Genomic DNA, 13274 nt, shown 5'->3' with positions numbered 1-13274 from the left:
GGATCCCGTACCCCTGCCAATCTAGTTTAAACCCGCCCGTGTAGCACTAGCAAACTTGCCTGCCTTCCAGTTCGTGGAAAACCTAACCCTCTTGTACAGGTCACTTCTGATCCAAAAGAGATCCCTATGGTCCAAAAATCAGAATCCCTGCCCCCTGCACCAACTCCTCAGCCACACATTTAGTTGTCATATTTTCCTTTTCCTACCCTCCCTGGTACATGGTACCAGGAGGAATCTGGAGATCACTACCTTGGAGATCCTGCTTTTTAATCTTTTGCCTAACTCCCTATATTCATTTTGCAGGACCTCATCTCTTTCCCTACCTATGTCATTTGTGCCAACATGAACATGGCTCTGATTCAACTATCTTTTTCTTTTGCAAATGCAGGGGTATAATCCCTTTGTAACATGCAACAACGGGGTTTCTCACGTACTGGCCTGATAACCAGTCAATTTCCTTGGCTGGTAAGAGATGAAAAATAAGCAATGGAAATGTTTTACCTTTATTATGGGCCAGAACATACTTCTGGGATTTCCTATTTACATCACCCTTCCCTCACTGCCTGACTGCATGCTACCAGTCCTGTCTTCCTGAAAAAGTTAGGAGGAATTATTATTCTATCAATCACAAGCGTTCATGCATTTAGATTGCCTGTTCATTGATTTGTTGTACATTAATATTTCCTGTTGTTTTGTTCAGGCTTTGTTCAGGCCTGTAGCCATGATGGTTCCTGACTATGCCATGATAGCTGAGATTTCTCTGTACTCCTTTGGGTTCAGCAATGCCAAAGTTCTCGCAAAGAAAATCACCACAACTTTCAAACTATCCAGTGAACAACTTAGCTCACAGGTAAATCAACAACTTAAAAATTAAAAATATCATTATTGCAGTTTAACGACTCAATACATCTTTAGTCTTTGTTTATTGAACCATATCAAATAGTATGTTGGGTTATCTGAAGAAATAGTCTTTCTTGTTTTCTGAACAAATATGACATGAAGTACATGTAACCTTTCATTTATATTTGAGCCCATCATAATAAAGGTGGTTCTTGCCTCTTCCCCCGAATTAAACAATGTTTTAAACAATGTATTTTGCTACATGTATTCATCCACTGCATTTAAAACAAAAATAACAATACTAGAGAAACCTGGACTCATTACAGTGTATTATTTTGGCTTGTGGCCATTGCAGATTTCCCTGGTCATAGCAATCTCTGGCCTGAAACCACAAGATAATTATTGATTCGTCTAATTTATTACACAAGGTCAGCAAAATGAGTATGGTCATCTATAATGCATTGTTTGATCATGTTTTCCTCTCATGACATTAAGCAGCTGAGACAGGAGAGGGAATTAGTCTTTTTCCCTTTTGCATTCTCCCATTTATGAGTTTTCCTTCACAGTTTATTGAGAAATTCTAATATTTTAAATAAAATTTAAATAAGGTGCTGGAAGCACTCGACATGTGAAGAAGCTGCTATTACGTTAGAAATAGTTCATGTTTCAGGTCAGTAACGTTTCAACAGAATAGGATATGTTAATTCTGTGCTTCTTATTGAAGATGTCTGGCAGCTAAATATTTCCAGCATTTTCAGCAACTATTGTTTTGTATTTTTGTACCTGTGATGTTTCAGAGATTGTAGGCAAAATGATTTAATGGAATGTCAAAATGACCTTGTAACTTCTTACTAGTTACATATTTCTTCCATCTTGACAACCTGAATAAAAAACCCATATGGTTTATCAAATATAATTTGATTATTAATTAATGTCTCTACTTCAGGATCACTATGACTTTGGAATGAGAGCTGTAAAAACTGTGATATCTGCAGCAGGGAACCTGAAGAGAGAAAATCCTGATGTGGATGAGGTAAAGAGCTGATGGAATAAAATTGCTGACTAAACTGAATTTCAAATGGAATAACAGATCCAGTCCTGCAATTGGATTGTTTGGCAGCCAGTATATTATTCATGGAATAATCCATGATGTTTTTATATTTATGAAAAATATACAACCGTGGTGCATTTAGAATAACACATAGCCAATCTATTATACAGTACATACAATAATTTGCAATATTCGAGTATATTATACAAAGAATTACAGATAATGATTGCATAAAGATTTCATAAAGATATACTAAAGGTATTACAAAAAAAATGTATGGTTAACATTATACCTTGCAATCGTACATGACTTAATCGTCACAGTCTGTAACTAGTCATGTGTATATATTTTTTTAAAAGCAATGTATTATTAACACATAGCTAGATTTCTTAATTCGAATTACCTGAATGGTGGCCAATTAGGAAAAGGGGAGATGCAACGTGAACTGGGTGTCATGGTGCACCAGTCATTGAAAGCAAGCGTGCAGGTGCAGCAGGCAGTGAAGAAAGCGAATGGTATGTTAGCATTCATAGCAAGAGGATTTGAGTATAGGAGCAGGGAGGTTCTGCTGCAGTTGTACAGGGCCTTGGTGAGACCGCATCTAGAGTATTGTGTACAGTTTTGGTCTCCTAATCTGAGGAAAGACATTCTAGCCTTAGAGGGAGTACAGAGAAGGTTCACCAGATTGATCCCTGGGATGGCAGGACTTTCATATGAAGAAAGACTGGATAGACTAGGCTTATACTCGCTGGAATTTAGAAGACTGAGGGGGGATCTTATAGAAACATATAAAATTCTTAAGGGGTTGGAGAGGCTAGATGCGGGAAGATTGTTCCCGATGTTGGGGAAGTCCAGAATCAGGGGTCACAGTTTAAGGATAAGGGGGAAGTCTTTTAGGACCGAGATGAGAAAACATTTCTTCACACAGAGTGGTGAGTCTGTGGAATTCTCTGCCACAGAAGGTAGTTGAGGCCAGTTCATTAGCTATATTTAAGAGGGAGTTGGATGTGGTCCTTGTGGCTAAAGGGATCAGGGGGTATGGAGAGAAGGCAGATACAGGTTACTGAGCTGGATGATCAGCCATGATCATATTGAATGGCGGTGCAGGCTCGAAGGGCCGAATGGCCTACTCCTGCACCTATTTTCTATGTTTCTATGTTTCTATGAATTATATGTTCAAAAAGTAAATTACACAGGAGTAAATGGTATCCAGAATCATTTTGATTAATAGATTATGAGAATATATTGAACTAGTTAGGAGTATAATGTAATAGGGTAAAAGAGCAAGGAGAATGTTGAATTAATCAATTAATATTATAAATAAAAATATATGTTTATTAGAACTAGCAAAGGGTTAATTAATCCCAAGAGAATAATTATCAGGCATATATAATAAAATAGAGCAAATTTCATATAGAAAACATATCCACTGGGTATCATGAAATGTGCAGTGTTTTGAAATGATGCATAGCAAGAGTTTTGCAATAATAGATCAACAGAATAGAGTTTTGCAATAATAGAGTTTTGCAATAATAGATCAACAGAATTTTTACATGTAAGCAGTAATAGATATCTAGAAGTATCTAGAAAAATATTGATAAATATCGAGTGCATTAAACATAGAATATATTATGCTGCCCTGTGTTATGGCAATTCAGGTAACAAAACTTCACTCTTATGGAATACCAAAAAATTTGGAACTCAGTAAAAAAGCATTCTCACAGAATTCATGTGAAACAAAATCCACAAAATGCATACAGGGAACTATACTAGTTTTCCCACAACAATGGGAAGCCTCATAAGAAATTTACTTTGGAAAAGGGCAAGGTAACCTCTTTTATTGATACGTCCAATGTAACATTAATTTCTAGTTATATAAAACAACCCTTTCTCTTTTGCCCACAATATTTTCCTTTCCCAAGAGATTGCATACCTGGGAGAAAAACTTCCCTTAGGAATTCATCCCCACTTATAATACATTTTATACATTTCTGTGTCTATCAACTCAACAGACACACCTTGATATTTGCATGCCAGCATGCAGGGAGAAAACAGGACACTTTTAACAGCCAGGGACCCAAAAAAGCGGAAATCTGAAGGCCTCTCATATATTATGAGAATCTCATTTAAATTATTTTCACTACTTCCCAATGAGTAGCTAGCCAGATTCAGAGTTTTTTGTGGCTGATGCATAGAAGGTTTTGAACAAGAGGCCCTCAGATGAGAACAGGAGAGGAGAGATTGCATTGTGTTGGGATCATACTGTAGGTGGCAGAGATTTGATATTCAATCATTGGGAGGCTTGGATCATGATGATGCTTGTTCTGACCCATAACCCCTGTTTGGAGTGCATTTAAAGGCAGTTCTTAATTCCCTTTGGTTTCTCGGTTTCCTGAGCTCTGTGAAACCTAGTGCATGGCTGTCAGATACATGATTGCCAAAGCTCAGGCATATGGACATTGACATAATAAAATGTTCCCAATGTCTGATCTCTATCCCGCATCAATGCTCCTCACTTGTTGCTTAATATGAGACGTTAGGGACAGGCCAAGTCTTACTTACTGTTCCTTATAAATGTCCATCCTTTGAGGTTTTAGTATTTTCACTCAACATCTCAGTGTTTAGTAATTTAGGACTGAATGGGACTTTACTTAAACTTACCTGCATTAATATCAATTCAAGATGTAAGTGCACAAAGAAGTGTAGGGCCTCATTAGATTTGACATACACAATTTATTAACGCCAACGTGGAGCTAGAAGGAAAAGAAGACATGGAGTCAAATAGAAATAAACTGCAGTTAGGTCTAATAGAAATACTAATATAAAATTCACATATCATTTAAGCTAACAGCTATGCTATGTTTTAGGAGCTGATATGTCTGAGAGCAATCCGTGATGTGAATGTGCCCAAGTTCTTGCAAGATGATCTCAAGCTCTTCAATGGGATTGTGTCAGATCTCTTCCCCAAGATTAAGGAAGAAGCCGTTGACTATGGCATTCTGGAGCAATCCATTCGCAAAACATGCGGCAAGAAAAGCCTGAAGGATGTTAATGGTTAGTTACTTTTCTAGGAAGAAATATCCTTGAAGTGATTGCACATAGAGCATGCAACATACAATTGAAATCTGACCTATAAAATCGATTCATGTATATATGTATTTGACAATAATCTTTCAGGAAATCATGTCTGAACATGAGGAATAAGCCCCATAACTTTGATTTTAAAAGGTCATCAGTTACTTCTAGGTTTGTTGACTAGACAATTGGAACAGAACCTGTTGTGTACAGTAATTCAGAATCTTGGAGGTGCAACAATTCTGGGGATATCAAGACGTTTGAGAGATGAAGCCTTACACTTTTCTTTGAAAAATAGTCATGCCCCCTGTCCTCCAGCATTATCAGGATCCCATCAGAAAGAGGAGGGGAAGAAATAACCTCTTCCCATTTAGAAAATAGTCTATGCCTTTATTCCTATGACCAAAATGCATGACTCCACACTTTGCTAAAATGTATTCCATCTGCCACTTTGTTGCCCATTCTCCCAACCTGTCCATGTCCTTCTGCAGAGTCCCTGCTTTCTCTACACTACCTGCCCCTACACCTATCTTCGTATCATCTACAAACATGGACACAAAGCCGCCAATTCCCTCATTCAAGTCATTGATATTGAACATGAAGAGTAGCGGCCCCAGCACTGACCCTTGTGGAACACCCTTTGGTCACAGGTTGCCAACCAGGAAAAGCCCCCTTTATTCCCACTCTTTGCCTTCTGCCATTCTGCCAGCCCTCTATCCATGCTAGAATCTTCCCTCTAATACCATGGGCTCTCATCTTCTTTAGCAGGCTCATGTCCGGCACCTTATCAAAAACCTTCTGAAAATCCAGGTAAACAGCATACGCTGACATTCCTTTGTCTCTATTACCTCCTCAAAGAATTCCAGCAGATTTGTCAGGCAAGATTTATCCTTCAAAAAACCATGCTGACTTTGGCCTATTTTGTCATGTGTTTCTAAGTATTTGGAAACCTCATCCTTTCTAATGGACTCTAAAATCTTATCAACCACCGAAGTCAGACTAACCAGCAAATAGTTTCCCCTCTTTTGCTGTGTAACATTTGCAGTTTTCCACTGAGCACTGACAATAATAATATTTCATTGTCATGGTCTCCAATCTCAAAAATGGATAATTTATTATTTCTCAATATTTTCTGTCAATTCTCAGACTGTCAACACTGATATTACCTTCAATCCCATGAACATTAATTTTGGATTATTGCTTCTGTGGCATTTTATTGAATACATTTTGAACATCTTAATGTCTAAAAGTCTAAATCTAGACAAAATCCATTGGCTGCCCTTTGTTAGGCAGCATTTGAACAGAGAGAAATTGAGTTAACATTTCAGTTTGATTGGAACTTGGAAAATTTAGAGATAAGAGTACATGGAAAGGAAAAGAGGAATAACGCACCAAAGGGAAGATTTATAATACTATGTAATGCAAGAAAGTAAATGACAAATAAGGATGATACTACATAATGAAATGGAGTGGAAAATGGACAACTAAAGGAACAAATGAGGATGTTTCAATGGAGAAAGAAGATTATCTGTATTGCGCCCAGTGAGAAGATGAGGTGCTGTTCCTCAAGCTTCTTTTGAATACCATTGAGGGTCAAAGTCTGAGAATTCAGCGGAAGTGTGATGAAGAATTAAAGTGATAGTAACTGGAAATGCAGGGTTGTACTTGAGAGCTGAACAGAGTGTACATCAAAGTGGCTGTCTGACCATCTTCCATATTGTCACCACAAAGCTGGCATCCTGAAATGAAAGTCCAAAATGGGAAGAGTGTTTGGGAAAGAAGGAAATAAAGGGTCAGGTATTGCATCTCTTGATTACATCAAGTATCATGGGAATGGGAGTGAATATAGGTGGAGATAATGGAATATAGCTGGAGAGAATGATTCTTCAAATGCTGATGAGGAGGAGCGAATAGGGGAAATTGTTGGATTCATCATAAATTGCACAAAATGATGAGCTGAATATAAAGATTGATGAAGTGGAAAGTGAGGAAGAAGGATTCCTTTTGATTCTAAGAAGAAGGTGAAAAATTGCACGATGAGAAATATGGCAGACAAGATTGGGAACCCTTAAATGGGAAATGCCTGGCTAAGAGTTAAGGAAGACATCATATCGGATGCATCAAAGGAATTGGCATGCATCATGGTGCCTGATCCTCTTCATTCCACATTAAATTCATTTACCTGGATTGGGGAAATAGCCAATCTTGGCATTGAGCTATCTCCTGAGATCACTAAGATCAATTAAGATATCCTGGGATCTTTCATATTCATTTGTTTTGCCTTGAATATTTAAAATACCCCTGAATTCAAAAAGCTGGCTGTGGGTTCATTTTCTGTTAAATACAGATTAATTTCCCTCATCCATAACTTGTGGTGAAGAGATTCTGTTGAACATGTATCATCTATGTAAACTTTGTTAAGTTTTGCTCCTGAAAATATTGCTTCAGAGTGTTAAACTGGCAAAGGGAAGCAAAAGTAGTGGTAGGCTCAACTATTTTATTATTAAGTTTCCAATTAATATTAAAACCTGGTCATGTGAGAATGTTCCTGTGGGAAATGCTACCAATAAGAAATATGTAAAGGGCAGAAGACAGAGCAACCAGATCACTTACATCTTGTTTAATAACTGGAAGAGTGTTTACCAAGTGGCAGAGAACTAACCAATCATATAACGGAGTATATTACTATTTTCCTTCTTCACTCATTCCAGTGTGTGTATATGTTTAAAATAACTACAAAGGAACATGTGAGTTATCCTGGTGTTGCAATTATTTTCTAACAAGTGATTAAGCATATCATGCATATCTGCCATCCTGTCTCGAGATTCTTTTAAAATATGTAGAAACAATCCATCTGGACCGGGGATTTTATTCTCAAAGATTGATTAGTTAATGTATTCCCTTTGTTCCCATTTTAAATGCATGCATTTCATCATCATATGATGCAACATCCTGCACCTGCCCTATCTCACTGGTAAGTACCAGGTGGAAATCTTCATTCCTATTGTTATGTTGAATTGTCCACCCTATCCCTTCACATCCTTATTCCCAAAAGCCTTTCTGAGGCCTACAGATTTTACCGTTGCAGATCTGAATGTAAAGTCCTCATTACGACTTCTAAACTCAACTGAATTTTATTCTCCAGACACTTTCTGTAAGAACTGCACGTAGGAGTAGACCACATCCAATACCTCAATCTGATGCTTCCTTCAGGTGAGGATTTTGAAAGGTTTTTCAAGTAAGAAAGAGATCAGAGCTGAGTTTACCCAGGACTCACCTGATCTCCATTCATGCTGGCCTTTTCATCCCACCATCATGGAAGCTGGGGGCAATTGCAAACCAACTAATTTGGGCATATTTTTCATGGCTGGTCAAAAATCTTGCCTTTCTTGTCTGCAATGCATTGCACCCAATCCAATATTTAAATAATATGAAGGTTGTCAATGTAGATTAAAAACTAGATTCCTTCACTTTCATCCAAAGAAACTTTTATGAAATCCAATGGAACTTCCATGAAAGCAAATGATATCAACAGAAAGGAATTATGAAAGCAGATTGAATGCTTTGTATAGGATAAAGCAAATTATGATATTGCTTTTAGTGATCTTGGCAAGTAAAATCTTTATTACAGATCTTTATTTTCTATTCACTTAAACCACTAAATAAGTTTAAATATGTTTGGAATAATGAACTGAATTCTATAAACAAGTGAAATATTGTTTACTTTTATTTAAAAAAAAATAATTTATTAGTTATAATGTATCAGATTACAGAGATAATAAAAATGAATTGTGGGAACTTGCTCAGGAAATAATTAAATTTATTTTCACGTGTTGTGCTTTCAGCTGGAGTCCTTACATGAAACATAATTTTACAACAAATCATCTCAAATGGATGCAAAGTTGTGTATAGTGAAATTTGTCACCCAAAGCTCTCTGCTAGTAACAGAAATCCACATTTAACTCACAGTTTTAAAATTCCTTTATTCAGCCTACAAATCATTCTCTCTTTCTTATACAGACTTTGTGACCAAGTGCATTCAGTTATTTGAAACCACAGTTGTCCGTCATGGACTGATGTTGGTTGGTCCTTCAGGATCTGGAAAGACAAAGGTAGGGCACATTGTTGAAATGCTGCTTGGATAATTGTGTCATAATCTGTCAGATTAGGAAAAGGGAAGGTGCAATGAAACCTGGGTGTGCTTGTACATCAGTCATTGAAAGTAAGTATGCAAGTACAGCAGGCAATGAAGAAAGCTAATGGCATGTTGGCCATCATTGCGAGAGGATTCGAGTTTAGGAGCAAGGAGGTCCTACTGCAGTTGTATAGGGCCCTGGTGAGACCGCACATAGAGTAAGTATTGTGTGCAGTTTTGGTCTCCTAATTTGAGGAAGGACATTATTGCTATTGAGGAAGTGCAGCATAGGTTCACCAGGTTAATTCCCGGGATGGCAGGACTAACATATGATGAAAGAATGGATTGACTGGGCTTGTATTCACTGGAATTTAGAAGGATGACAGGGGATCTTATAGAAACATGTAAAATTCATAAGGGGTTGGACAGGCAACACACAGAAAAAATGTTCCTGATGTTGGGGGAGTCCAGACCCAGGGGTCACAGTTTAAGAATAAGGGGTAGGCCATTTAGGACTGAGATGAGGAAAAACTTTCACTCAGAGAGTTGTGAATCTGTGGAATTCTCTGCCACAGAAGGCAGTGGAGGCCAATTCACTGGATGTTTTCAAGAGAGTTAGATTTAGCTCTTAGGGCTAAAGGAATCAAAGGGTATGGGGAAAAAGCAGGAACGGGGTACTGATTTTGGATGATCAGCCATGAATGGCGGTGCTGGCTCGAAGGACCGAATGGCCTCCTCCTGCACCTATTTTTCTATGTTTTTTCTATGTTTCTAACTTTAGCCATCAAACCATCAATGGAAGTTTTGGAAACACCTTTGTGTCTGTATCTTAATGTTCATAGTGGGCTGTATATTGTGCTGCTCCTCTTACCCACTTAAGATAGCATTGCAGTATGTCTCTAGGAAAGTGTAACTAAATATCATTTAATCTTGCCAATACCTCATCATGAACCTCAATCTAGAAAAGTAGATTAAAAAAACACAGACATGAAGAAAGCATTACTCACATGTTAAGAGATTTACTGTGTGCAATTATGGTCGCCCAGCTGTAGTCTTTAAGTTGGAAATGGTGCAGATGAGATTCATCAGAATGTTGCCTGGGCTTAAGGTCATGAGTTACAGAGAGAGGTTGGATAGGCTGGGACTTTTTATCTTTAGAGTGTAGGAGGCTGGGGTGATCGTGTTGGGGTGTACAAGATCATGAGGAATACGGATAAAGTGAACGCTCATTGTTTTTTTCCCAGGGTTGATGATTTTAAAACCAAAGGGCATCGATTTAGGTGAAAAGGGAGGTATTTAAGAGGGACCTATTGGGCAACCTTTTCACTCAGAAGGTGGTCTACATCTGGAATGAGCTGCCAGAAGAAGTTATAGAACTGAATAGTCACAACTTTAAAAAGTCATTTGCACAGATATATTGATAGGAAGAATTTAGAGAGATATGGACCAAAAAAAGCAGGATGTTGGGACAACCCCAGAATGCCAACTTGGTCGGCATTGCCAAGGTGGGCTGAAGAGCCTGATTCCATGCTGTATAGCTCTGTGATTCTCGGATGTTGCAGCTGTATAAAGTTTTGGTTAGGCCACATTTGGAGTATTGTGTTCAGTTCTGGTTGCCGCATTACAAGAAGGTGGCAGAAGGATATTGACTGGATTGGAGAATATCAGATAGATGGAACGGTTGGACAAATTTGGGATTGTCTTGCTGGAATGTCAGAGATGAGGAGTGACCTGATAGAAGTATATATAATTATGAGAGGCATGGATGGTGTAGGTAGTGATAATGTTAAATACTAGAGGACAGGTGTACAAGAGATTTGTGAGGTATTTATTTTATTCAGAAGGATGCTAGGTGTCTGGAATATACATCCAGGGGAAGTGGTAGAGACAGAATCAATAACATCATTTTAAGAATCAATAACATCATTTAGACAGACACACGACCAAGCAAGAAACAATGGGATATGGACTTTATGTAGAGAGATGGGATCATTTTAGATTGGCATCATGGTTGGCTCTCACATTGTGGGCCAAAAGGCCTGGTTTTACACTGACTGTTCTATGTCCTAAGAATTACATTAAGCAAATCATATGTGCAGTCAAGTTGTGAAATTTTAGATGGTTCTACTACCTATTTGCAGAGCTATTGTTTAAAATGGGTACAGGGGACCATGGTTGAAAAAAACGGATTTTAATGTATCAATATTTTCCTATTTTGGATTATTGTATTATTGTAGAGCTATATAATTCGAAAAGGTTAATGTGGAGAAACTGTTTTCTCTTACAGTTGTACAAACAAAGGTAGTTTTCAAAAAATTGGGCTTGAAGTCACATAGGTTGATTGTGGAGACATCTGCTCCCCCTCCCCCCAGATGAAACGGGGATCGAGTTCCCCTGGTCTTCACCTTTCACCCGACTTGCCTCTGCAACAACATAATTCTCTGACATTTCCACCACCTTCAACACAATACCATCACCAGTCACATCATCCCATCTCCACCCCAATCCACTTTCCACAGAGACCACTTCCTCTGCAACTCCATGGTTCGCTCATCCCCCCACCCAATCCACTGACTCTCCAGGTACTTTCCCCTGCAACTGCAGGAGATGTAACACCTGTTCCTACATTTCCTCCCTTACCTCCATCTAAGGACCTCAGCAGCCCTTCCAGGTGCGACAAATGTTTGTACGCACTTCTTCAAAGTGCATCTACCTCATTCAGTGCTTTCAATGTCTCCTTCATTACATTGGCAGGACAAAGCGTAGATTAAGCGACCATTTCACCAAACACATATGCTTCATCTGCCAAGACATGTGTAATCTCCTGGTTGCTAACCATTTTAACAACCTTCCCATTACGCATGGGGCTTTCTGTCCTGGGTCTCCTCTGTTGCCAGAGTGAGGCCAAATGTAAACTGGAAGACCAACGCTTGGGCAGCTTACAACCTTTTAGTAAGAAAATTGAATTCCCAGATTTTAAATAACACCTTCCCCTTCCGCCTCTGTTTTTTCTGTGCACATCCCACTTTCCTTCTTTTCCTCATGCCCCTCTTCCACCTATATTCCTTTCTCTCGCTTTACATTTCCCTCCTCTTCGCTTCTTATCTGACATCCTTTTGTCTCTGGACACCCATCCATCTGCTAATCAAAACCTACTCACCTATGTCCTAAGGGATGTAATGCATAGGCTCTATAAGGTGCTAGTCAGGCAGCATTTGGAATATTACGAGCAATTTTGGGCACCATATCTGAGGAAGGATGTGCTGGCTCTGGAGAGGGTCCAGAGGAGGTTTACAAGAATGATCCCAGGAATTAGTAGGTTAACATATGATGATAGTTTGACTGCACAGGGCCTAAACTGTATTTGCTGGAGTTTAAAAGAATGAGGGGGACCTCATTGAAACGTACAAAATAGTGAAAGGCTTGGATAGAGTGAATGCGGAGAGGATGTTTCCACTAGCGGTAGAGTCGAGGACAAGAGGTCATAGCCTCAGAATTAAAGGACGTTCTTTTCGGTAGGAGATGAGGAGGAATTTCTTTAGTCAGAGGGTGGTGAATCTGTGGAATTCTTTGCCACAAGGCTGTGGAGGTAAAGTTAGTGGATATATTTAAGGCAGAAATAGATAGATTCTTGATTAGTACGGATGTCAGAGGTCATGGGGAGAAGGCAGGAGAATGGAGTTAGGAGGGAGAGATAGATCAACCATGATTGAATGGCAGAGCAGACTTGATGGGCCAAATGGCCTAATTCTACTATCACTTATTATGATCCACATGATATCAACTCATATCAATAGGTTGATAGTGCAGAGGTAGAGTTACTGCCCTACAGCTCCAAGAACCCAGGTTTAATCCTGACTATGGGTGCTGTCTGTACAGAGTCTGTACGATCTCCCTGTGACCTGTGTGGGTTTTCTCTGGGATCTCTGGTATCCTCCCACACTCCAAAGGCAGAGTTTGTAGGTAAATGGCTTGGTACAGTTGTAAATTGTCCTGAGGTAGACACAAAATGCTGGACTAACTCAGCGGGTCAGGCAGCATCTCTGGAGAGAAGGAATGGGTGATGTTTCGGGTCGAGACCCTTCTTCAGACTGATGTCAGGGGAGGGGGCGGGACAAAAATAGGATGTAGTAGGAGACAGGAAGACTTGTGGGAGAACTGGGACTGGGAGGG

General features: G+C 39.0%; 1 protein-coding gene across 1 annotated transcript in view; it reads left to right on the top strand.

Annotated features, from left to right (window-relative positions):
• The window catches only part of dnah1 (dynein, axonemal, heavy chain 1), a 233924-nt gene that overhangs the window by 99104 nt on the left and 121546 nt on the right, over positions 1–13274 (top strand). The window contains exons 33-36 of the mRNA XM_078414367.1: positions 701–850; positions 1787–1873; positions 4759–4945; positions 8987–9078. Of these exons, the coding sequence (XP_078270493.1) occupies positions 701–850; positions 1787–1873; positions 4759–4945; positions 8987–9078 (516 nt within the window). The remainder of the gene's footprint in view (positions 1–700; positions 851–1786; positions 1874–4758; positions 4946–8986; positions 9079–13274) is intronic.

This window comes from Rhinoraja longicauda, chromosome 17 (assembly GCF_053455715.1).
Source record: "Rhinoraja longicauda isolate Sanriku21f chromosome 17, sRhiLon1.1, whole genome shotgun sequence".
NCBI classification, from domain to species: Eukaryota; Metazoa; Chordata; class Chondrichthyes; order Rajiformes; family Arhynchobatidae; genus Rhinoraja; species Rhinoraja longicauda.
This window is presented reverse-complemented; position numbering and strand designations above follow the sequence as displayed.